The sequence below is a fragment of the Vipera ursinii genome, assembly GCF_947247035.1.
Source record: "Vipera ursinii genome assembly, chromosome: 3".
Lineage (NCBI taxonomy): Eukaryota > Metazoa > Chordata > Lepidosauria > Squamata > Viperidae > Vipera > Vipera ursinii.
Genome location: NC_139516.1, coordinates 1696861 through 1723912, shown reverse-complemented (window position 1 = coordinate 1723912; position 27052 = coordinate 1696861). Strand labels below are relative to the sequence as shown.

Sequence of the window (27052 nt, the reverse complement as noted above, 5' to 3'; positions counted from 1 at the left end):
GCTCCAGACTTTGGGGTGCAACTCTGAAATCTTCCAGCAGGCTCAGAAGGGGCCACCCCTGTCTTCTTCTGCAGAGTTGCAAATTGAAGTTCTCACTGTTTGAAAAAGGTCTTTGTTCAACCATTTTCCTCCAGCTGTTTTTACTATGTTGACTGGACAGTCATCAAACACTTCGGGGCTCTGTCCCTTGAGTTGAGGTGCTCCTCAAGTCTTTGACTCTGTCCTTCTTCTAGAAGATGAGGTGGTCAATATCGGCAGAAGATCAGGAGATCAGAAACCGAGTCGGGGGCCCTTTCCAAGAGTTGTGTAAAGGGGGATCCATGTTGTCCATGGCTACGGCACCCCAGTGTCAGCCATTTTCAGACTTGGAAGCTCTTCCACCATGGCAAATGATTAGAGTAGAACAAAATCAGGCTTCTTCCTTGCTTCCCTCTCAAAAAGTGAGAAATGATGGGATTATTTATTGGAGAAGACCTCTAGTTTGAAGCTAAATTGCTCTGCTTTCCCTCTTCCCACCAGCTCTGATGCCCCAAATCTAAATATTGGTGTTCTTATTTCACTTTTATACAGCCAAAGATTCATTTCTGACTCTCTGCCAGCCTGTTGCTTAGATTAGAAGGAGCTCAGCCACCATGGATCTAGCCCTGAAGAGGCCCTGGGTCACCTTGCTGGTCTTCTTCTGTGTCGGGATGGTACGTACTGACCCAGGGGAGACATATGGACCTCAGTTGAAAATCGATCCCAAAGCAATGACGCGCAGTAAGTAAACTGGCCTACTTTTTGAGCAGAAGGTTGGTGTAGGGTTGCGTTGACTAGCTTATTCATTCAGAGATGGATCTGCCTTGAAAGTAGCCCATGTGGAGCTGTCTAGATGGCCAAACATCAGGAGTGGACCACAGGAAATGTTTTGTGGCATATTGTTTGATGTCACCGATTGCTTTATGATAATATTTGTCATTAAATGTTGGATAAAATTTGCCAAATCCCACAAAAGTTGTAGGTCCCAGACTTTGGACACATTTTGTAAGTCAGCTCATTTGGGGTACCTTAATTTTTTTTTTAAAAAAATGACCTACGGTAAACTATTTTGTCCAGTTAAAGGTTACACACAGAAAAACAAAAGCAGTTTAGTTGTATATAGATGCACACAGAGGATCCATCCATCCTTCCTTCCTTCCTTCCTTCCTTCCTTCCTTCCTTCCTTCCTTCCTTCCTTCCTTCCTTCCTTCCTTCTAGTTTTATTACACCATACATTTATTTACACCTCTTTCTCTTTCCCCCAAGTAGAAGATAGCAATAGCACTTTGACTTCCATTCTGCTCCATAAGACTTTGCAGCCCTCTCTGAGCGATTTACGGAGTCAGCCTGTTGCCCCCAACAAACAGGCTTTTACCGACCTCAAAAGGGCAGAAGGCTGAGTCAACCTTGAACCGGTCAGGATCGAACTGCCGGCAGTTGGGCAGAGTCAGCCCGCAATGCTGCATTCTGACCACTGAGCCACCAGGGCTCTACGTAGGAGAGCCTCTTTGCTTTCAGCAGTGGTGGGGCTGGTGGGGCTGGGTGGGGAAGGGCTCCGGGAGCTGTGAGGGGAGATGGGGTGTTCTCCCTCTAGTGCTGGGGTGGGCCTCCTCCTCACAGCTCGAGTTGGGCCTCCCTTCTTTGTCTCAATGTTCTAGTCATCCAGATGGCCATGACAGACAATAAGATTTTGGATGGGATGGCGACTATGGCAACCAAGAATAAGGCACTCAAAGGCCTCAAAAGGTGAGTCCATTCATTTCCCCTGTGGTAACAAAGGAGGAGTCTGGCATTTTACACCCCCCTCCCCCCAATTTTCCAGCCAACAGTTGAAGACCCAACAGATCTGTAGACCTTGATTCCTAGTCAGAACGCCAATGTCTACAGTAGTGGAATGAATGAAGACTGGGAAGGTTTAATCTTGGATTTAATCCTGTCTGGACAGCCATTTGTCAAGACCTCCAAGGTCCTTTCCATCTCTCACAGTCTGTATCCTACATACTACCGATGACAGCCCATCCACAAAGGAATCAGATTAGTGACCACCTCAAAGGACACCGAGGACCAGGAGACACTCAGAAGGATCTTATTTCCACGAGCATCTTTGGATTAGAAAGTTAGTGGTGGGAGTAGGGTTGAAATACAGCTCAGAGAAGCCAAAGACAGATTTCATTGGGTTGATGATCTTCTGGAGAACTTGTAAAAAACTCAGAGTGCTTAGTACTAGTACCTGGAGACGAGTACTGTGTACAAGTAACCGTACACAAGTCTATCATCTTCCCCACAGATTTGTATGCAACTCTTACTATTTAGTACTAGTACTTGTAGACAACAATTGTGCACGCAATTGTGGTGAATATCTGTAGCTTAGGTGTAGGATGAGGGTGAAGGCCTGTCCTCTGAACTTGTGGGTTGTTTTCTGAATGTTTCATTACCAGGCTAGGTAACAACTTCAACTCTGCTGAAGATGTCGCCTAGTCTTGTAACGAAACGTTCCGAAACCAACCCACCAACTTGAAGAACGAATTCACCCTCAACGTCTCACCAGGTTCTTGCCCAGTTCTCCCCATCCTCAAACATGCCTTCCTCTGCTCTTCTTCATGCTCTTCTTCTTTAATTCATAGGATGAAAGTTAAAGAGTTCAAACCTCCTGAAATTTCCACAAAGTTAATTCCAGCCAAGCAAATAGAGACATCCGTGATTTTTACCCTCACAGTTGCTGGAAAAAGGTGAGTGAGAAGCTACTTTTGTTCTTGGTCAAGAGACTGGAAGATGGAGGTGGTCCACAATGTTTTGGGGAGAATCCTGCTAGAACATAACGAAATATGCTGTTTAGAATAGAATAGAATAGAATAGAATAGAATAGAATAGAATAGAATAGAATAGAACAGAACAGAACAGAACAGAACAGAACAGAACAGAACAGAACAGAATAGAATAATAGAATAGATTCGAATAGAATAGAATAGAATATAGAATAGAATAGAATAGAATAGAATAGAATAGAATAGAATAGAATAGAATAGAATAGAATAGAATAGAAAATATGGAATGGAATGGAATAGAATAGAATAGAATAGAATAGAATAGAATAGAATAGAATAGAATAGAATAGAATAGAATAGAATAGAATAGAATAGAATAGAATAGAATAGAATAGAATAGAAAATATGGAATAATTGGCACACATTAAAATGAAATTTCATTGCATTCAGCTCTCAAATGGTCCCCACCTCTGATATACTCTACATAAATGATAAAAATAAATAAATAAATGAATACAGAATTATGCACATACCCACATGTATTATATGACAGAGAGAAACAACACAGTCTAGTTCGGGTTATGTATACATGTGCATGGCGAGAAAAACGAATGTTGCAAGTTTACCAGATGGATGGCATAGGGCAGGGGTTCCCAAACTCTGGGCTGTGGACCGCAGCCTGTTGGGAACCGGGCTGCACAAGCAGCTGGTGAGTGAGTGAAGCTTTATCTGCACATGCAGGGGATCTAGATGGCATGTGAAACCATCCTCCCACCCTGGTCCATGGAGAAATTGTCTTCCACAAACCTGGTCCCTGGTGCCAGAAAGCTTGGGGACTCCTGGCATAGGGAACAAGGCCGTTACAGAATCAGGTAGTCCTGCTATAAATACTTCTAAACCTCCCCCCAGAGGGGAGCACAGAAACAGACCATGAAGTGGGGACATGTGGGGGTCTCTAACAATGCTCTGAGCTCTAAGCACATAGGAGCGCTTATAAGCAGCATCCTGAATCATGGGAAGCAAGCTTCCTATGATCTCCTCGGCTGTCCTCACCACCCTCTGTATGGACTTTCTATCTGAGGCTCTGCTGTCACCAAATCTGACAGGGATGCAGTTTGTTAAAATGCTCTCAATTGTGCCTCTGTAAAAAGTGGCCAGGACAGAAGGAGACAGAGGCGCCCTCTTGTGCGATGCAGGAAATGCAGATGCTGGTTTGCACACTTCACTAAGGATGACGTGTGGACAGACCTGTTCAGAGTGTTAGTTATCTGCACCATCCAGGTATTTAATACTGTTGATCACCTCTACAGCTGCATCCTTGATACTGAGTGGATTACAGGCTATGCTGGCTCTTTCTGAAATCAAAGGGTCAATGTGAAAACCTGGGCATTGGACCTCTTGTGGACCTGGGACCTCTGCTAGACTAACTCTCTTGTCTTTTGTGCAGTTTTATCGGCGGAATGATGGAGATCACTGTGAAGTCCCTAATGGACATCATGATTGAGATGACAAAACACCCCACCAAGTACATCGGGATGGAGAAAACCGGTTGCAAAGTGAAACTTTTGGCCTACAAAACCAACCTTCCCAGCAAGTGAGAAGTCCCGCGACGTGTGTCAAGAAGGGGAAGGGACCAATTTGGGTTTGGGGGGGGGGGGGAAGTTAGTCTGTGGGAGACAGCCGAGGATTCAGCAGTCTCCCCGTGAGAAAGAAAAGAGTTCAAAGGATATGGAGAGAGGATGGGAGAGAACCGTCACAAAAGTGAAGAACTAGGGGGGGGGGGCGTGACCTCTGGCAACCCTGAGGGTCAACGGTCTGCACCCTTTGGCTCTCCACAAGGTGGCCTGGTTCTCCTCATCTTGATTCCCCATTCTTGAAACTCGGATTGTTCCATTAGAGTCCAAGGTCCACGTAGATCCAAAAGCAGGACTTTCGTAATAGGCCCTAAGAGAGAGAGTGGGACCCTCCTCCCCCACCTCCTTTCTTCTTTCTTGTTCTTCCTCCTTCTCCTTCTCCTCCTCCTCTTCCTCCTCTTCCTCCTTTCATCTTTCTTGTTCTTCCTCATTCTCCTTATCCTCCTCTTCCTCCTCCTCCTCCTCCTCCCCCTCCTCCTCCTCCTTTCTTGCAGTCAGGCCTGGACTTTACACAGCAGTCTCCACAGCATTTGGGTGAGGGGCTACAAAGGACTGGACTTGGAGATTGCCCACCCCTGGATTTCATTCCAGCGGGAGCCCTCTTTTTCCTGGCCTAAGTTTGAGGGACCTCCTTCCACCTCCTGGATTAATCTTAATAGGATAGGCTTAAGATACAGGAGGATCTGGAGAGACTCGAACACTGGGCACTATCTAACAAAATGAAATTCAATGGTGAAAAAAGTAAGGTTCTACATTTAGGCAGGAAAAATCAAATGCAGAGGTATAGTATAGGTGGAACCTTGCTCGATAGTAGTAACTGTGAGAGGAATCTCGGAGTCTTAGTAGACAATCACTTCAATATGAGCCAGCCGTGTGCTGCAGCTGCCAAAAAAGCCAACACAGTGCTAGGCTGCATTAACAGAGGGATAGAATGAAGATCAAGTGAAGTACTAATACTTTACAATGCTTTGGTAAGGCCACACCTGGAATACTGCATCCAGTTTTGGTCACCACAATGTAAAAAAGATGTCGAGACTCTAGAAAGGGTACAGAGAAGAGCAACAAAGATGATTAGGGGGCTGGAGGCTAAAACATATAGGGAACGGTTGCTGAAATTGGGTATGTGTAGTTTAATGAAGAGAAGGACAAGGGGTGACATGATAGCAGTCTTCCAATATCTCAGGGGCTGCCCCAAAGAAGAGGCAGTCAAGCTTTTCACCTGAAGGCAAGACAAGAAGCAACAGATGGAAACTAGTCAACGAGAGAAGCAACCTGGAACTAAGGAGAAACTTCCTGACAGTGAGGACAATTAACCAGTGGAACAACCTGCCTCCAGAGGTGGTGAATGCTCCAACACTGGAGGTTTTTAAGAAGAGACTGGACAGCCATTTGCCTGAAATGGTATAAGGTTTCCTGCCTGAGCAGGGGGTTGGACTAGATGACCTCCAAGGTCCCTTCCAACTACTTCTTCTTCTTCTTCTTCTTCTTCTTCTTCTTCTTCTTCTTCTTCTTCTTCTTCTTCTTCTTCTTCTTCTTATTATTATTATTATTATTATTATTATTATTATTATTATTATTATTATTATTATTATTATCTGGGGATGGAGGCAAGAGCTGCCTATCAAATTTCATCTCCCCCATGGTTGCAACCCAGTTTTGAGCAGCATAGATGCCTCAATACAAATATTTAAAAACGCACTTTTTGTTGCGAACACGTATTGAAGTAGGGGGTGTGTGAGGAAGGCACCGTCACAGGCACAGGGTAGAAGAACAGTTGTTGTCCCTGGATGTTTGTGTGAAGATTCTTTGTTTTCCAAGGACTGGACACAACACAGCACAGAGGATAGCTGCACAAAATACTGAACTGTAGCGCACACTTTCCCTAACAATAGCCGCTTGCCCTCGTTCACTCCATCCTCCCAGAGTTTGCAAGCTGATGTAGCTACGTAAATAAGACTTTGATTGTTGGTCCTGATAAGAAAGAAAAGTCTTGACAACATAGTAGTTAACCTGCAGCAGGTTTGGCAGTAAATAAGGTATATCATCTACAGTATGTGCCGATGGAGATTCTCAGCCATCCAGATCCTGGTTGTCCCAAAGGTGCTTCTTTTTTTAAGGAGGCAACTGGGCTTTCTTGTTTTTCCTTGAAGACATTTCGCTTCTCATCCAAGAAGCTTCTTCAGGTTCTGACCGCATGGTGGGGAATGGAAGGATTTATACTCCTTGCAGACAGCTGGTCATTTGCATCCTTTTAGAGAGTCGTTGAGGCCACTTGGAGGTTTACCTGTGTCCTCAGGGTCACCTGAGTGGTGCAAATACAGTTAAACCTCCAAGTGGCCTCAACGACTCTCTAAAAGAAGGTAAAGAACCAGCCGTCTGCAAGGAGTATAAATCCTTCCATTCCCCACCATCCAGTTAGAACTGAAGAAGCTTCTTGGATGAGAAGCAAAATGCCTTCAAAGAAAAACAGGAAAGTCCAATTCTCTCCATCTCTTCATCCCTCCCTCCCTCTCTCCTCATCCCTCCATCCTTTTATCCATCCCTCCATCCCATCTTTCATCCCTCCATTCTTTTATCCATCCCTTTATCTCTCCCTCCATCAATACATCCATCCTTAGTGCCTCAACAGTCTTTGAGACAAATGAGAAAAAACTAAAACAGAGATTCTTGACCTTAAAACAAAAACAGAAAGCACTGCACATTGATAGTCCACAAATGAATTACTTGACTGATTTCTTGGCTCTGCTTCTCTTCTCTTTCAGCATGCTTCCAAAAGTAGTGAATAAATTTTTGAATACTACACTTGGGAAGCTCTTACCTGGCATGGTAAGTTTGGGGGCTTTGAGATTGTGGAGTCACGAAGGACGGGGCTGGGGTCAAGGTATCTGAAGGATCTCTTTGCTCCCCTGGACTCTACCTGCCCCGTTAGGTTGGCCAGGAGAGGCAACTCCAGGTTCCATCCGGTAGGTATTGTTAACCTATGTCTGGGACTCAGGAAGTGTGTCTGCCCACAAGCTGTCTCTGCCCCATGGAAGACCCCCCCCCACACACCTGAGGTTCAGCTGGCCCAGGCTCTGCTCACCTGTCAGAAGACACCTGGCCAGCAGAGTAAATGAGCCCCATTGGTGAGCTCGGTGGTCCTCACAATCAATACTATTTTCATTTCTTATTTTATGTATTAAATTTGTTTGCCGCTCACCTCTCCACGAGGATTGATGGCAGGAATTGGGTTTGGCTAGTCTAAATAAAAGAAGGACTAGGGGGTGACATGGTAGAATATTCCAGTATTTGAGAGTCTGCCACAGAGAAGAGGGGTGTGTCAATCTCTTCTTCAAAGCCCCTGAAGGCAGGACAAGAAGCAGCAGATGAAAACTAATCAAAGAGAGAAGCAACCTAGAACTAAGGAGAAACTTCCTGACAGTGAGGACAATTAACCAGTGGAACAACCTGCCTCCAGAAGTTGTGAAGGCTCCAACACTGGAGGTTTTTAAGAAGAGACTGGACAGCCATTTGTCTGAAATGGTATAGGGTCTCCTGGTTGGGCAGGGGGTCAGGCTAGAAGACCTCCAAGTTCCCTTCCAATTCTGTTATTGTGCATTCTGATATAAATAAAATGAATCAATCTGCACCAGAGGTTGCCTCCAGTCCCCATCTCCTGGGGGTGAAGCTGCAACCACATCTGCTGCTCTTTTCCAACCATCGCTCCTTTCTCCCTCTCTTGTCTTCCAGATGTGCCCAGCAGCAGACAACGTGATCGCATTTATGGAGAGAAAATTAGAACCCATGTTTGGTGCGTGTTTACGAATTTAAGGGAGTTGAGCTGGGGTTGAGCTGTTCTTTCTCATGGTGACAGCCTGGTGGGCCCCTTCATCTCGAGGGCAGGACGTGAAAAAGGAACAGGTGGCCAATGCTGGGGTCTACAGCTAACACCTTGACCTCCTGGAGGGCTACAGGAGACAGTTTGGGGATACGCTAGGACCCCAAAGCCTGAATTTTGAGTTTTTCCTACCTGTTTGTGGAGGAGATGATCTGAAGACCCCGCTCTCCCAAGTCAGCTGTTCAGATGTCCTTTGCTCTTTGCAATTGGGGTGGGGGTCCCAAAGGGGCTTTTTCAGGAGGCAACTGGACTTTCTTGTTTTCCTTTGAAGACATCTCGCTTCTCATCCGAGAATCTTCTTCAGGTTCTGACTGGATGGTGGGGAATGGGAGGATTTATACTCCTTGCAGACAGCCGGTCGTTTGCCTCCTTTTAGAGAGACATAGACAAGACCTCAACGACTCTCTAAAAGAATGCAAATGACCAGCTCTTTGCAAGGAATATAAATCCTTCCATTCCCCCACCATCCAGTCAGAGCTGAAGAACCTTCTTGGATGAGATGAGAAATGTCTTCCAAGAAAAAACAAGGCAGTCCAGTTGCCTCTTGAAAAAGTCCATTGGGACAACCAGGACCTGGATGATGAAAAATTCTCCATAGGCAATTGGTTGGGGTCAGGGTGTCCCATTTGGGATGTCCTGTAAGATGAAATAAGAGTGTTGGATCCAGTCAATTTTTAGGAAGGTCAGATAAGCAATCAAGAGCTAAAATCCCAGGTAGCTTCTTCCTAAACTTTAGTGATCTTGGTTTATTGACGGTGGCCAGAGAAGTTTGCTTGCTTGAAATGTTTTCTTGAACAAAAATCAGAGAATCAGTCATGAGAATCCATAAAGAACATCTCTCGTTCTTCTTCAACAACCCAAACAGGACCCACATCTCAGAATGTTGTAGCTGGAGTCCCTCTAGTTTCTCCACATTTCTCCACTGGATATCCTGGTCACTTGGCCATTGGGGCTGATCTTGGTTTGTTATGGTTTGCAGACCATGATTGATCACTGGTGTGGACAATTAGCAGCTCCCCAAGATCACACTGCTGCAACGAGTGTCTTCTATGAATCACCTCACTTCTATCTAGAATAGAAGAGAGCTGGAAGGGAGCTTGGAGGTCTTCTAGTCCAGCCCCCTGCTCAAGCAGAACCTATACCATTTCAGACAGGTGACTGTCTAGCCTCTTCTTGAAAACCTCCCGTGATGGAGCCTCCATAATTTCTGGTGGCAAAGCAGTTCCACTGGTTAATTGTCCTCACTGTCAGGACGTTTCTCCTTGATTCTAGGTTGTTTCTCTCTTTGGCCGGCTTCCAACCATTGTTCCTTGTTCTGCCCTCTGGTGCTTTGGAGAATAACGTGACACCCTCCTCTTCTCTGGGGCAGCCCCTCAGATACTGGAATGCTGCTATCATGTCTCCCCTATTTCTTCTTTTCTTTAGAATAGCCAGACCCAAGTCCCGCAGCCGTTCTTCGTATGTTTTAGTCTCCAGGCCTTGGATCATCTTAGTGGCTCTTCTTTGAACTTTTTCCAAACTCTCAACCTCTTTTTTGTGATGTGGTGACCAAAATTGGTTGCAGTATTCCAGGGGTGGCCTTACTAAGGGTTTATCAAGCGGTACTAATACTTTGCGTGACCTTGATTCTATGCCTCTCTTTATACAACCCAGGATTGTGTTAGCTTTTTTGGCGGCGGCTGCACACTGCTGGGTTTGACAAACCCTGTTTGAATGTGGATGCGACTCCTGTCTATTTTCACAGAAAAGAAATGTTTTGGTGAGAACGGCACAATGTGGTACGAAGTGCTTGAAGAACCAAAAGTGTTCCCAGATTACAAGTTAATTCAGCTTAAGGTAAGGATGGTTGGCTACATCATTCAACATACCCCCCCCCATTTTGATTTGGGGGTGAGGTTTCCATGGGAACATCCTCTTCCTGATTAGTTCAACCAACTCTGGGTCAGTGGGATTCTCCTACCAGCTGAGTTTTCCCACAAGGGGATGTGCAGAGTGCCTTACGTCAACTTGCCCTGGGGATAGACCTTGTGCTCCATAAATTTGAGCCTTCTCCTGTAAATGTCCCAAAGCTGCTTTTTCAAGAGACAGCTGGACTTTCTTTGCTTTTTCTCGAAGAGGTTTCACTTCTCATCCAAGAAACGTCTTCGGTTCAGTTCACAGAACTGAAGAAGCTTCTTGGATGAGGAGCGAAACCTCTTCAAGGAAAAACCAAAGAACTCCAGTTGCCTCTTGAAAAAAGAAGCTTTGGGACAGCCATGAGCTGGATGACCGAGAGTCTCCAGAGAAATTTAGTCATGCACTTGGGGATGGACACCCTTTGAAGGAAACATTGCAGACTGCAGGAACCCTTTGCGCTTCAGTTTGAGATGCAGACAACACAGACTCATCCCCATCATCCTGAGCCTGTCTCTAACCACGACGGGACCCAGGGCAGAAAACATCCTGCAGCCAAGAAGGCTCCCCACCCATTTGCACCCCTCAGGTGACACCCGAGGACCTAGATAAAGCTCCAAGGGGCCTCAACGACTGTCTAAATAAAGGAGGCAAATGACCAGCTGTCTGCAAGGAGTATAAATCCTTCCCTTCCCCTCCATCCAGTCAGAACCTGAAGAAGCTTCTTGGATGAGAAGCGAAACATCTTCAAAGGAAAACAAGAAAGTCCAGTTACCTCCTGAAAAAAGCAACTTTGGGACAACCATGATGTCATGGTTCCGACAGATAAAACTCTTCAAAAGAACTTCCAGGCACTGTTTACCTTAAAGGATCTTTTATTCGAGTAACATAATATCGGTACTACATAACCTGCATTCCCCTCCCCTGAGCACCTAGTATCAAAGCACAATTCCCTCCTCCAGTGAACAGTCATAAATCACATTCCCCAATTAGCTCCAAGTGCAGGCTTCCTCTCTGGCTCTCCAGCCGCCAATTCTTTATCAGCTCTGGGCTCAGTAACCTTGATTCTCACACTATGTTTAGTGTTGTTATGTCTAGCTGGACTCTCATTCACACACACACACACACACACACACACACACACACACCTCCCAGCATCATCTAAGTCTAAAAGCGGAAAGAAGAAAATGGCTACATTTCCAACTTTTGTCAATGCAAAAACATCCAATGTTAGCAGCATTGACAATCTGGATGGTGGAGAACCTTATAGAAATTTCGCTTTGCACTTTGGGGTGAACATCTCCTGTAAAGCTGTTCTGCTTGCTGGCCTCACCACGATCGTGCGCTGGGTCACGTTTCAGTTGCTTTTGAAATGATATTTGGTATTTCTGCTTCCTGTTCTAGGTGAAATTCCAAACCAGTAATGGAGAAATCATAGAGGCCACGCCTGATCCGGTCCCTGAAGACCTGCCCCCAAAAGAGGAAGGAAAGAACGCTGTCTATCTACCTGTGACTGTCATCAACGTCGCAATGACATTGATGGATGGCTTGTTCAACTCCGTTATTACCGAAATTGAGGTGAGTAAAGAATCGATTCCTTGATTCTGGATGAAAAAGCCACTTTGGATTCCTTGAAACACTTCCTAGATCTCTGTAATTCCTTCGTAAGGGCATCTCCTTCACAAATCCAAATAATCTAAACCAAGGAATTGGTGTGTTGTTGATATGAATTCATAGTTTATATATATTGCCAACCCAACCAGTTAGGCCATAGTCATCTACCTAACGCAGCTCACTTTCTTCCAGGTTGATTTCTATGGGAAATTAGCCTTACCTACTTTGGGGGAAAAGGTCATTGTTTGCAACCTTTGGTTAGACTCTTTCCTTTTTGTCACTAACCTGAATATTTCTCTCCTTTTTTTGGTCAGGGTTCCACTCCTACTACTGACCAGCTGAAAGCGATATTGCCAGATGTAAGTTTTTTTGTGTGTGTTTGCAAGAAATGACATGTTTTCAGAAGGATAAGACAATTTGCCTCATCAGCAATTTGTTTGGCTCTGCAGGATGAGGGGGATAGATAAATGAGGAAGAAAAAAGAAGAGAGAGAGAGATGGAGACATAGGAGATGGAGAGAAAGATGAATAGATGATAGATAAGAGAGAAAGAGAGCGATGATAGATGTTAGATGAGATAGATAGATAGATAGATAGATAGATAGATAGATAGATAGATAGATAGATAGATAGATAGATATAAATGATAGATGGTAGATGATAGATAGATATAAATGGTAGATGATAGATAGATAGATAGATAGATAGATAAATAGATAGATAGATAGATAGATAGATAGATAGATAGATAGATAGATAGATAGATAGATATAAATGATAGATAGATGGTAGATGATTGTTGTTGTTGTTAGCTGCGAAGTCGTGTCCGACCCATCGCGACCCTATGGACAACGTTCCTCCAGGCCTTCCTGTCCTCTGCCATCTTCTGGAGTCCATTTAAGCTCACGCCTCCTGCTTCAGGGACTCCATCCAGCCACCTCCTTCTCCGTCGTCCCCTTCTTCTATTGCCCTCGATCTTTCCCAGCATGAGGCTCTTCTCCAGTGAGTCCTTCCTTCTCATTAGGTGGCCAAAGTATTTGAGTTTTAGCTTCAGGATCTGGCCTTCTAAAGAGCAGTCAGGGTTGATCTCCTCTAGGACTGACCGAATTGATCGCCTTGCAGTCCAAGGGACTCGCAAGAGTCTTCTCCAGCACCATAGTTCAAAGGCCTCAATTCTTTGGCGCTCAGCCTTTCTTATGGTCCAGCTTTCACTGCCATACATTGCAACTGGGAAGACCATAGCCTTGACTATACGCACTTTTGTCGACAGGGTGATGTCTCTGCTTTTTAGTGTGCTGTCTAGATTTGCCATGGCTTTCCTCCCCAGGAGCAAGCGTCTTTTAATTTCTTGGCTGCAGTCCCCGTCTGCAGTGATCTTGGAGCCCAGGAAAATAAAATCTGTCACTACCTAGGTCCTAGATGATAGATAGATATAAATGGTAGATGATACATAGATAGATAGATAGATAGATAGATAGATAGATAGATAGATAGATAGATAGATAGATAGACAGATAGATAGATAGATGTGAAAAAAGGCAGGGAGAGATAGATAGAGATAGAGCAATAAATAGATACGAGAGATAATAGATGATAAATACTGTCTCATTTTGTATCAGGAATGCAGGAATTAGGAAAGAGGAATTTATTACTTTAATATTTAAAAAAATAATAAAGTCTGTCTATCTGTCTGTCTGTCTGTCTATCTATCTATCTATCTATCTATCTATCTATCTATCTATCTATCTATCTATCTCTATTTCATCTTTCTTATCTAGAATCTAGGAAAGATGATACATCTATAGATAATAGATAGATAGATAATAGATAGATAGATGCTAGAAGAGAGAGAGAGGGAGGGAGAGAGAGTGGGAGGGAGAGAGAGAGGGAGAGAGGGAGGGAGGGAGAGAGAGAGGGAGGGAGGGAGAGAGGGAGAGAGGGAGGGAGGGGAGAGAGGGAGGGAGGGAGAGAGGGGGAGGGAGAGAGAGAGGGAGGGAGGGAGAGAGGGAGGGAGAGAGGGAAGGAGGGAGAGAGGGAGGGAGAGAGAGGGAGGAAGAGAAGGAGGGAGAGAGAGGGAGAGAGAGAGGGAGGGAGGAAGAGGAGGGAGGGAGGGAGAGAGGGAGGGAGGGAGAGGGAGAGAGAGAGGGAGGGAGAGAGAGAGGGAGGGAGAGAGGGAGGGAGAGAGGGAGGTGGGACCTGTGAAGCCTAGCCTCTAGTCAGCCCCATCCTTCAGGCGGGAGTCTACAGATATGCTGCCTGCAGCTGCCAGGGACGGAGGTCACCTTCAATGAAGAAGCCCTCAGAGAACGTAAAAGACCAAAGGGGGCCACTGTCTCCCCGCTCCTCAACCCCAAAACAGGGAACTTGGTAAAGGTGGACAAAACCGTTAGTTCGAAAACTTGTTGGTAGAAAAATTAGATCCAAGCAGTCTGACATTAAGGGTTGTTCATTTTCTCCAGGCTGATCTACCTGCTGGAGAAGAAGTGAGAATTGAAATAGCTCAGAAAGTCAATGTCACATTTGTTGTGTCACCTACTGGAAGCCACATGACAACCCGTTCCGAAGCCTCGTTCTTGTCTGTTGACAATGGCACCAAGCTCCTCTCCATAGAGACGGTACGTCGTTATTTCGCATGAGTCCCTTTGCCAGAGGCCAACCGTCTCAACCTGTTTAGGCATCCTCACCTTCCCAAAATAGCCTATACGATGACACCCTTGTTGAGGTAGAGGGTGTCCTGATGCATCCAACCATACATCTCCAAGGTCATTCCATCAGTATTGCATCACTGGGGCCCTCACACGCCTGCATAGATAGTTAGGGAGCATCTACAGGAAGGGAGGGAGGGAGGGAGGGAGAGATGGAGACAGGGAGGGAGGGCAGGAAGGGAGAGGGGAAGAAAGGAGAGAAGGGAGAGAGGTAGGGAGGAGGAAGAAACGGAAGGAAGGAAGGGAAAGAGGAGCCTTGGTGGAGCCTTGGTGGAGCAGTGGGCTAATGCCTCCTTAAGTAACACCAGCTGCCTGCCATTAGTGCAGGTTCGAGTCCCACCAGGCTCAAGGTTGACTCAGCCTTCCATCCTTCCGAGGTAGGTAAAATGAGGACCCAGATTGTTGGGCGCAATTAAGCTGACTTTGTAATAATGCCGCTTCGGGTGTGTGTGTATGAAAGCCCTAACAAGCAGGCATATACATAGAATGAAGGCTACTGCTAAGCACATTGGTTTGTGCTTAAATTGTAAGCCGCCCTGAGTCTTCGGAGAAGGGAGGGATATAAATGGGATTAAAATAAAATAAAATAAAATAAAAAGAGGAAGGGAGGCGGAGGGAGGGAGGGAGGGAAGGAAGGAAGGCACAAGGTACTGGAACATTTTCGTGAATAGGCCAAAGCAGTTTCTTTATTGTCGCTCATCTATATTACAAGAATCTCACCAGACTGGCTGTGTTCCCCCGGGAGTCACCAGATACGGCTTTGCTAGTCTGCTCTAGGATGTTTTCTCCCACGGAGCGACTCCACGCTGGCACGTCCCTTCAATTCCCCCCGTCCTTGAGCCAGTCATTCCTCCATCCTCTTTCTGTCTTTCAACTGTAGGTGCAGGAATGCAGGGCCAATTTTGGCATAAAAGAGGAACGGCTGTCAATCTCCCTGGAACCAGGATCATGCAGGTACACAGCCGAGGAGGAGGAGGGTGCCTCTTGCTCCAAAGACTCCAGCTGAAGGAGATGGCCTTGAGGTCTCCTCAGAGGCCAGTTTCAGCCACACCCTTGAGGTTGCCAAGGTCAAGTTCTTTTTGATCCTTCATTGCAAACTCCTCTGAACGTAAATGTAAGGCTGCTGCATCAGCAGATGGATCAGATAAAGAGATGAAGGTGGACATGACAAAATTGCAAAGTAGCTATGTTCTCACCTCCTCCTCCTTCTTCTCCTTACAGGACAATGGAGATTTCTTCCCCTGCTGGAGATGTAAGCCTGAAGCTATTTTAGGATACTGGGATGACACATTTAAGAGTGGTCTTGTCCACCTGAGGGGTGATGGACTTTGGGCTAAGACTGGGAGATGAATAATAACCTGAAGAAGTGATGGATCTAATCTGAGTTGGTCACCGGGACCAAAAGTTTATTCTTCCAAGCTTTGGAGCCTGTGCTGGAACCCATCTTCAGAATGTGTGAACTGGGCTGTTCTACGCGATGTATTTGTATCGTTCCTGGTTGTGTGTAGCTTTTAGTTGTTAATTAGAGTGTTGATGGATGGCTCTTAAGTCATTTTATTGTTGTTTCCTTGTGCCTCTGTGCCCTTGGCTCCTAAGTGGTGATGGGCTGCTGATAAATCAGCATTCTTGTTGACTGTCAAGAAGCCAGTTTTCCAGGCTTCAATCATTTCTCTGGCTATTTTTGTTCCTGCTCAGCCAACAATCGTAATAACATGTCGAAACTGGATGTGTGTCCTTGTTCATTGCAATGTGAGGCTGAAAGTTTGGAAGAATAAATCTTAGGTCCTGGTTGCTGACTCAGATTGGATCCTGCAACATTATTCTGAGCCACGTGTATTTACCTTCATGCATGAAGAGGTTGCGGTGGCTCAGTGGGTTAGCACGTTGAGCTTGTCGATCAGAAGGTCAGCAGTTTGGCAGGTCAAATCCCGAGTGCCGCGTAACAGAGTGAGCGCCTGTTACTCCTCCCAGCTTCTGCCAACCTAGCAGTTCGAAAGCACATAAAAATGCAAGTAGAAAAATAGGGACCACTACGGTGGGAAGGTAACAGCGTTCCGTGCGCCTTTGGCGTCTAGTCATGCCGGCCACATGACCACGGAGACGTCCTCGGACAAGCGCTGGCTCTTCGGCTTTGAAACGGAGATGAGCACCGGCCCCTAGAGTCGGAAACGACTAGCACGCATGTGCGGGGGAACCTTTACCTTATGAAGAGGTCATTTTGCCTCCTCCCCCACCCCGAAATATTAGATGTTTGCAAAGAGTCTTGTGGACAAGAACCGGTTCTTGCTTGGAGTGAAATAATATCCAGTTTATTCCATGTATTTATTCCTCTTTTATACATTGCCTGTCTAGTGTAATAGAAACCAGACAGTCTTTGTAAATAAGAGTAAAGGTTTCTTTTGAGTTAAAAGTCCACTTTGGGTTCAACATCACCTGTTTATAATATTCTTGCCCCATCTGGCAGAACTGATTTCCTTTTCTTGGCGACATAGCCTCTACTTCCATTCTGGCCACCCAGCCATGGAATTTCCTGATGTTCTCCTGCTCCAATTTTGACTGGTTCCTTCTCCCTGTTGTAGGTAGAACCAGCAAAGGATTTTATGAAACGTATCGTGGATGGTTGGATCCCACAAGCCAATGGTAAGTGTTTGAGACCCTAGAAAGAGTGCAGAGAAGAGGAACAAAGATGATTAGGGGGCTGGATGCTAAAACATGTGAAGAACGATTACAGGAATTGGGCATGCATAGTCTAGTGAAGAGAAGGACTAGGGGTGACATGATAGCAGTCTAACAGTATTTGAGGGGCTGCCCCAAAGAAGAGGGAGTCAAGCTATTTTCCAAGGCCCCTGAAGGCAGGAGAAGAAGCAACGGATGGAAACTAATCAAGGAGAGAAGCAACCTACAACTAAGGAGGAATTTCCTGACTGTTAGAACAATTAACCAGTGGAACAACCTGCCTCCAGAAGCTGTGAATGCTCCAAATACTGGCAGTTTTTAAGAAGAGACTGGAGAGCTACTTGTCTGTCATACTAGTGTCTCCTCTTGAGCTGGGGGTTGGACTAGAAGACCTCCAAGGTCCCTACCAACTCTGCTATTTTGTTATTATGTTTTTGGTGATCAACTATTTGGTAGCTCCCCAGGGTGTGGGTGTGTGGAACCATTCAGAAATGTCGTTAGCTGCTCAGGAGGCACAGACAGCAGTGAGGCGAGGAGAAGCTTCTTCCGTTCTAAAAGAGCTGAACTGAACCTAACTTAGAACTGAAGAAGCTTCTTGGGTGAGAAGCGAAATGTTTTCAAGGAAAAACAAAACCCAAGAAAGTCCAGTTGACTTTTGGGAAAGCGCTTTTGGGACAAACACGGCCTGGATGATGGAGAATCTCCGTAGACATCTTGGCTGGGAAAGAAGAGGTGGGGCCAACATCTGCCTCCTCTTTTGCAGATGTCTTCAGCAAGAATAAGATTCTTCTCCCAGGCCTGCTGGGGTTGATGTACAGCGAAGGCGAAACCACCCTCAGTTTTGGAGAGGTGAGTTGGTGGAACCTCGATTGTTTGCGATTGGGTTGATTGTAGCTGGAGAACACGGGCTGCCCCGACGGTCCAGGAGCCATGGCAGGGGTCTCAAAACACAGTCACATAGTGCAATTGTATCTCTGCCCCTTTTTTTACTTGGGCACAATCCCACAACTCCTGCAGACACCCCAGTAGGGGTGCAAAAAGGGCTCACTGGATGATGTTCCCTAGTTGGGTAATGAAATGTCTGCAAGAAAACAATAAAGCTCAGAGAGCACCCAGGACCCCACAGTCCTTCTCCTCCTCCACCCTCCTCCTCCTCCTTCTCTCTGCAAATCCCACTCCCTTCTAGCACTGATGATGTTACCTAGTTTGGTCATGAAATGTCTGCAAGAAATCAATGAAGCTCAGAGAGCAGCAAGGACCCAGGGTCCATTTCCTCCTCCTCCTCCTCCTCCTCCTCCTCCTCCTCCTCCTCCTCCTCCTCCTCCTCCTCCTCCTCCTCCTCTTCCTCCTCCTCCTCTTCTCATCTCTGCAACTCCCACTCGCTTCTAGCGCTGATGATGTTACCTAGTTTGGTCATGAAATGTCTGCAAGAAATCAATGAAGCTCAGAGAGCAGCAAGGACCCAGAGTCCATTTCCTCCTCCTCCTTCTCCTCCTCCTCCTCCTCCTCCTCCTCCTCCTCCTCCTCCTCCTCCTCTTCCTCCTCCTCCTCTTCTCATCTCTGCAACTCCCACTCGCTTCTAGCGCTGATGATGTTACCTAGTTTGGTCATGAAATGTCTGCAAGAAATCAATGAAGCTCAGAGAGCAGCAAGGACCCAGAGTCCATTTCCTCCTCCTCCTCCTCCTCCTCCTCCTCCTCCTCCTCCTCCTCCTCCTCCTCCTCTTCCTCCTCCTCCTCTTCTCATCTCTGCAACTCCCACTCCCTTCTAGTGCTGATGATGTCTCCTAGTTGGAAGAAAACAACCAAGCTTAGAGAGCTCCAAGGACCCAGTTCAACCCTGAGCTATAAATATTCTCTTCTATCAGTACAACTGTGTAGCTGCCTCCTTGGTCTGTCCATTTTCCATCTGGTGGCCCAAGGGGGACAACCAGCTGATTGTTAGAGTGCGAGAAAGGGTGTGCAAATAAGAAATCATTGCTGTAATTTTCCAATCTTCACAGAACGTGCTGGTCTTCCACGTGATGATTGAGACTTACGATGAAACTGAGATGGCAGAGCGCATAAGACGTTACCAAGAGAAGCCCAAGACCTCGTAAAAAGGGGAAAGAGTGGAGGTCTCTCTGATCAACCCATCCCCTCCCCCCTTGCTCCTTCAGCCATTGAATCTCCGCCTTGGGACGAATTTGACGGAATTCACACACCAACCGAGAAGATAAAGGCAGCCTTTGTTAATTAATGTCTCTTAATTATTCACTTTTTTTTGCAAACCATTTTGAGGTGTGGTTTATTGGGAAGAACAACACAAATTTATACAATCGCTCCATGCCTAAAAAACCCGATTTGGTGCTGCTGGCTGAGGGATCTCCTTCCTTCTTTGCCCAGGAAACTTCTACACTGCTGTGTCTTACTCTCGATAGTAGCAGCTCATTAGGGACTTGGCGGTAATTCTGCCTACGTTTCTCAAATAAAATATTCCCATTTCCTCTTCTGCATTTCTTGAGTTTGTTTTGGACTTGCATCTGTTGAGGTTTCAGCAGGTCCATGATGGGGTTCTGGAGGGACTCCTGTCCACAGCGCCAGGATGTGGATGGACAGTAGATGCTGGCCTGAAAGTTGATCAAATGAACTTCAAAGCAGGTCTGCTGGATCAGCTCACACCGGTTAATGTCAGAAAGTAGCACCTTGAAAACCGGGGATGAAGTCTAGCTGGATGAAGTTATGGGTCCTTCATGCTTCAAATTAGCACCTTGAGAACCAAGGATGAAGGCCAGCTGGATGAAGTTATGGGTCCTTCACGCCTGAAATTAGCACCTTGAGAACCAAGGATGAAGGCCAGCTGGGTGAAGTTATGGGTCCTTCATGCTTCTAATTAGCACCTTGAGAACCAAGGATGAAGGCCAGCTGGATGAAGTTATGGGTCCTTCACGCCTGAAATTAGCACCTTGAGAACCCGGTGTCAATGCTCCTAACATCGGATGTTCTTGCTTTGGCAAAAGATGAAGAAGCAGCTATTTCATATTTCTACTTGTGTATCACTTTTAGAGTTAAAGTTAGTTGAAGAAGGGAGGGGTAAGGAAGGATGTATGAGAAATTAGTTAGATATAAACAACAGTAGCAGAATGGTCTCAAGGCTGAATGTAACAAGAGATGATAAGAAAGAACTGGGGGGAAGAGCTGGAATTCAGATTCCAGCTTGAGGTCAAGTTTCCGATGGACGAGCTCTTCAAAGAACTCTGAGGCATTGTTTGCCTTAAAAGTCTTTTATCAGAGCCCTACAACATCGGCAATGCTTGTTGGAAGCTGGAATCTGAATTCCCCTCCCATTAATATTAAACACAACTCTCCTCCTTTCATGGCTGTCATTTATCACATTCTCCAATTAGTTTGACGGGTTAGTGTAAACCCCCCAGTTCTTTCTTATCATCTCTTGTTACATTCAGCCTTGAGACCATTCTGCTACCGTTGTTTATGTCTAACTAATTTCTCATACATCCTTCCTTACCCCTCCCTTCTTCAAATAGCTTTAACTCTAAAAGTGAAACACAAGTAGAAATATGAAATAGCTGCTTCTTCATCTTTTGCCAAAGCAAGAACATCCGATGTTAGCAGCTTTGACATCAGGGATGAAGGCCAGCTGGATGAAGTTATGGGTCCCTCATGCCTGAAATTAGCACCTTGAGAAGCAGGGATGCTAAGGAAGGTGAGGTGGAGCTTTGATGTTGAAGAGAATATAGTTCTTCTGGTTTCTTCTTCTCCTCATGGAAAGGGGCATACTCCATGACCCACAAGGAGACAATGTGGGGTAGAGACGATACTAAAGGTGCTAAAGAGATGGGGATGTTTTCAAAATGATGAAGTTAGAAGGTTTATGAGGTTATTCCTGAAATATCACCAGCATTTGTGGTGGGTTTTCACAAAACACTTAACTAGGTGAGCTAAACCTTGGTGGACAAATGCACTAGATACATATATGGCTGATGGTTAGTTTAGGGTTTAATGTGTCCTAAGAGCTGAGATAATGGGCTGTTTCAGAACACAGGTTATGTTTTGTGTGAATGGAATTCAGGTATTCTAAACAAGATCCATACAGTCACATTACACTCATGCACTCGTTACCTCTCGGATAGATTACTGCAGTGCTCTCTACATGGGGCTGCCCTTGAAGACCACCCGGAGGCTTCAGCTGGTGCAGAATACAGCCGCGCGGGTAGTGATGGGAGCATCCCGATACTCCCATATTACACCCCTCCTGCGTGAGCTGCATTGGCTACCGGTTGTCTTCCGGGCGAGATTTAAGGTGCTGGTACTTACCTTTAAAGCCCTACATGGCTTAGGCCCGGGATACTTGCAGGACTGTCTGCTGCCGGGGACGACTTCCCATCGCCCAGTGCGCTCACACAGAGAGGGCCTCCTCAGGGTGCCGTCGGCCAGACAATGTCGGCTGGCGACCCCCAGGGGGAGGGCCTTCTCTGTGGGAGCACCAGCCCTTTGGAACCAGCTTCCCCTTGAGCTTCGGATGGCCCCGGACCTCCGGTCCTTTCGCCGCGACCTCAAAACTTTCCTCTTCCATCAGGCTGACCTGGATTGATGATGAGTTTTTAAATATGTTTTAATTTTTAACTGTAGTTAATTTATTTTGGGGTTGTTATTTAATTCGTTTTTTTAATTTTTGTATTGTTTTTTATTGTTGTAAGCTGCCCTGAGTCCTTTGGGAGATAGGGCAGCATATAAGTCCCAAAAATAAATAAATAAAATAAATTAATTATGTCTAGCATGTCTGGTTCAGAGGTAGGCAAACTCGGCTCTTTTATGACTCGTGGACTTCAACTCCCAGAATTCCTCAGCCAGCCCTGCTGAGGGGAAAGGGAGAGGTTTCCAAGCTGAGCCATGCTGGCTCAGGAATTCTGGGAGTTGAAGTCCACGAGTCATAAAGGAGCCGAGGTTGCCTACCCCTGGTCTAGTGTAATGAAAAGAAGGTCTAGGGTTGACATGACTGCAGTCTTCCAGTATTTGAGGGGCTGCCACAAAAAAGAGGGGGGGAGGTCAACCTGTTCTCCAAAGCAGCTGACGACAGGACAAAAGGAACAGGTGGAAACTAACCAAGGAGAGAAGCAACCTAGAACTAAGGAGAAATTTCCTGACAGTTGGGACAATTAACCAGTGGAACCACCTGCCTCCAGAAGCGGTGACTGCTCCAACACTGGAAGTTTTTAAGAGGAAACTGGACAACCATTTGTCTGAAATGGTGTAGGGTTTCCTGCCTAAGCAGGGGGATGGACTAGAAGGCCTCCCAAGTCCCTTCCAACTCTCATGGTCTGTTAACTACTAAGGGGCTGAACGTAAATTCTTTTCTTGAGATATCCAGAATCATGTCTGGTTTTATGATGGAGAAAGCAAAGAGGATGACCTTGATGGAGAAAGGGAAGCTCCATTTTCATAAAGGCGGTATATAAATATAATAAAATAAATAAAAAATAAATAAATAACCCCGCCCCCCAAAAAATAAAAAATAAAATAAACCCTGTTATATTGTCTTATTTATTCTCGACAGAAGACTTTTCTCAGAGCTGAGTTTGCTGACCTGGGTTTCCTTCTGGTTACGTGAACTTGGCTCCGAGCCGGAGACAGATCCCAGATCCTGATAACATGATACAGCAGTGTGTTCACTGTCCCTATTGTGTGTCCGAAGGCACACTGTTTGCGCACTTGCTCCCTCTGGCACCCACACCACCCAGCTTGTGCTGCGCCAGGTGGCCTTACGCAGCAGGGACAAAGGCCACATTGAGAAGATCCTGGTCAGCTGGGCACAACCTGGGAGCTTTGGTAGGCTGTCAGTAGGGAGACAGAAGGGGTCTTCCCCCATCTGAGACCACCCACCCTTGGAGATCAGTCTGCTTTCAATGTTGAGGGCGGAACACCCAAATCTGTGCCACGTCCCAGTAAAAAAACAACAACATACTGGTGAAAATTTGCAAGCAAGGTCGCCCCCTCCAGCATTGACAAATGAAGGGACCAAAGCATTTCCCTTCGTTGTCTTGTAATAATTTGCATTTCTATTGTGAAATCCCTTTGAGATAGGACTGCTTGGGAAGAAGAACAAAAATCTGTTAAGAAATTGCTGTTTCCAATAACCTGGGTGGCTGGTACTCAAAGATCTTTTTGCCTTGTCTGTCTAAGAAAAGTGTGCCCTGCTCCTTAGAACAGAGAATAATACTTTTGGAAGGGGCCCTGGAGGTCATCTAGTCCAACTCTCTGCTCAAGCAGGAAACCCTATACCATCTCAGCCAAATGGCTGTCCAGTTTCTTCTTAAAAATCTCCAGTGATGGAGCACCCACAACTTCTGGAGTCAGGTTGTTCCACTGGTTAATTGTTCTCACTGTTTCTCCTTAGTTCCAGGTTGCTTCTCTCCTTGATGAGTTTCCATCCGTTGCTTCTTGTCCTGCCTTCAGGCGCTCTGGAGAAGAGCTTGACTCCCTCTTCTTTGGGGCAGCCCCTGAGATATTGGAAGACTGCTATCATGTCCCCCCCTCATCCTTCTCTTCATTAAACTAGACATGCCCAATTCCAGCAACCGTTCCTTGTATGTTTTAGCCTCCAGTCCCCTGATCATCTTTGTTGCTCTTCTCTGCACTCTTTCCAGAATCTCAACGTCTTTTTTACATCATGGTGACCAAAACTGGATGCAGGATTCCAAGTGTGGCCTTATCAAGGCCTTGTAAAGTGGTATTAATACTTCACCTGATCTTGATTCTATCCCTCTGTTAATGTAGCCTAGCACTGTGTTGGCTTTTTTGGCAGCTGCAACACCCAGCTGGCTCCTATTTAAGGGATTGTCCACCAGGACTCTGAGATCCCTTTCACAATTACTAGCATTAAGCAAAATTTCAGCTGGCCTGCACCTATACAGTGGGTGCCATCCTACTGGATTGAAACTTGATCAAATGATCCCAACGGCAGGTCTACTGGATGCAGTTATGAGTGGTCCTGCATGCTAGAAATTAGCACCTTGAGAACTGGGGATGCTAAATAAGGGAAGATGGAACTGTGATGTTGAGGAGATTAAACCACTTCTGGTTTCTTCTCCTCTTCATGGTAAGGGGTGTGTGTACTCCAGGACCCATAAGGAGGCAGGGTGTGCTCATTTCTGATAGGAGAGAGATGACACCAAGGGATCTAGTGTGACGGGAACATTTTCAAAATGATTAAAAATAGAGCAGGGTGGGCTTATGGAGTCATTCCTGAGATGCCACCAAAATGAATCTGTGGTGGACCATCACAACACAGATAACTGTGATCAGTGAGCGGGTTATATTTTGTCTGAATGGAATCCAAGCATTGTAAGGAAGATCCACGCAGCATCGTAAACTATCAAAGGACTCAAGGAAATAGGCCTTCTGGAAAAGTCCAGATTCCTGTCCGGCATCCTAATGAAGAGAGTAAAGAGGATACTGGATGCAGGAAGGGACGATCTGGTAGGAAAGCAAGAAAAAGGGAACATAGTTTTCAGGTTTCCATGGAGTTTGTGTTGTTCTCCACCCTGCAAATCCCACACTCCCTTCTAGCACTGATGATGTTCTCTAGTTGGGTCATGAAACGTCTGCAAGAAAACAAGCAAGCTCAGAGAGGACCAAGGAGCCCACAGTCCTCTTCCTCTTCCTCCTCTTCCTCCCACTCTTCCTCCTCCTCCCCCTCCCCCTCCTCTCCTCAAAACCCACTCCCCTCTAGCACTGATACCTAGTTTGGTAGTGAAACATCCACAGGAACATTATCAAGCCCAGAGACCACCAAGGACACCACAGTCCTCCTCCTCCTCCTCCTCCTCCTCCTCCTCCTCCTCCTCCTCCTCCTCTTCCCTGCAAACCTCCCTCCCTTCTAGCACTGGTAATGTGACTCAGTTGGGTAATGAAACGTCTGCAAGAAAATAACCAAGCCCAGAGACCACCAAGGGGCCCACAGTCCTCCTCCTCCTCCTCCTCCTCCTCCTCCTCCTCCTCCTCCTCCTCCTCCTCCTCCTCCTCCCTTCTAGCACTGGTAATGTGACTCAGTTGGGTAATGAAACGTCTGCAAGAAAATAACCAAGCCCAGAGACCACCAAGGGGCCCACAGTACAAGCATGTTCCTATCCCTCTACACAACAACCAGAGATTGAAGCAAAATCTTCTTTCCATGAAGTTCGAGAGACGAGAGCCACAATCTTATCCAGCATACCTGGAGGTCACCGGACTGGCGATGACTATGAAACAGGATCTTGGCTTTCCTGGTTCGGCTGGGGGTGGGTGGGATTGAAATTGGAAATTGGCGTCCCGGTTCAAGTTGGATCAAAGGCGCCTGCTTAGTTGTTCAAGACACGTTACTCAACTGACCCATTTTGAAGATTTCTAAAGGCATATTTGCCTTGGAAATAATCACTTGCCATTTTACACCAAAGCAAACATCAGGGCCTTCCCAGAAAGAGGCTCTTTTCCTCATTCCTGACCCGGATTACTTGGTATAAAAGGACCATCGGTTTTGGGTCCACGACATCTTCCTTGGTGACGGACAGGAACCGGGCAAGACCTTGTAAGCCCTCTTGTAAGACCAAGGTAAGGCTCTCCAGTCCTCTCCTTGTTTGTGTGTGTGGGTGCAGATGTTTCAAAGGTTTGTTCCTTTCTGAATTCTAGAATAGAATAGAATAGAGCTGGAAGGGACCTTGGAGGTCTTCTAGTCTCCCTCCCGCTGAAGACAGGAGTCCCCATCCCATCCCAGACAGATGGTTGTCTTCTTAAAGACCACAAGTCCAGGAGTCAAGCTGTTCCTTCAGAAGTTGTGGGAGCTTCATCACTGGAAGCTTTCAAGAAAAGTTTGGACTGCCATCTGTCACAAATGGTGTAGGGTCTTCTGCCTAGGCAAGGGGGAGCGTTTGGACTAGATGACCTTTAAGGTGCCTTCCAAATGTATTCTATTCTATTCTATTCTATTCTATTCTATTCTATTCTATTCTATTCTATTCTATTCTATTCTATTCTATTCTATTCTATTCTATTCTATTCTATTCTATTCTATTCTATTCTATTCTATTCTATTCTATTCTACTCCATCCCATCCCATCCCATCCCATGTTCTCTTCTCTTCTCTTCTCTTCTCTTCTCTTCTCTTCTCTTCTCTTCTCTTCTCTTCTCTTCTCTTCTCTTCTCCTCTCCTCTCCTCTCCTCTCCTCTCCTCTCCTCTCCTCTCCTCTCCTCTTCCATCCCATCCCATCCCATCCAATCCCATCCCATCCCATCCCATATCATCCCATCCCATCCCATGCTATATTCTATTCTATTCTATTCTATTCTATTCTATTCTATTCTATTCTATTCTATTCTATTCTATTCTATTCTATTCTATTCTATTCTATTCTATTCTATTCTATATTCTATTCTATTCTATTCTAATTCTATTCTATTCTATTCTAATATAATATAATATAATTCTATTCTATTCTATTCTATTCTATTCTATTCTATTCTATTCTATTCTATTCTATTCTATTCTATTCTATTCTATTCTATTCTATTCTATTCTATTCTATTCTATTCTATTCTATTCTATTCTATTCTATTCTATTGATTCATTGTTCTCACCATCAGGAAATGCCTTCTTATTTCTAGGTTAGCCTCCCCTCTGACCAGCCTCCATCCATTGCTTCTTCTAACCCTTCTTACCTCTTTTCAAAGTAGCTGAGAAATTCAGCTGACCAAGCCATCTGGAGTCCTCCCCGATGTGAGAGGTTATATCTCTCAAGGCAATGCTGTGGCTTCCTAAATAAGACCCCCCACCCCAGATCTACCATCAGGCCGTGCTTGGATCACAGGATTGACAAGAGCCCTGGGGTGGGATCCTCAGA

General features: G+C 45.7%; 1 protein-coding gene across 1 annotated transcript; it reads left to right on the top strand.

The window, feature by feature from the left end:
- Positions 1-592: 592 nt before the first annotated feature.
- Positions 593-19279, top strand: LOC310637602 (BPI fold-containing family B member 6-like; the record flags this gene model as incomplete). The annotated part of the gene is made up of 15 exons (XM_083358105.1): positions 593-759; positions 1677-1764; positions 2643-2747; positions 4231-4377; positions 7180-7243; positions 8147-8207; positions 10039-10130; positions 11592-11765; positions 12116-12160; positions 14260-14415; positions 15386-15459; positions 15727-15757; positions 17085-17145; positions 17945-18030; positions 19184-19279. The coding sequence occupies exons 1-15, from the start codon at positions 633-635 to the stop codon at positions 19277-19279; spliced, it is 1407 nt and encodes a 468-aa protein (XP_083214231.1). The 5' UTR covers positions 593-632.
- Positions 19280-27052: the final 7773 nt, after the last annotated feature.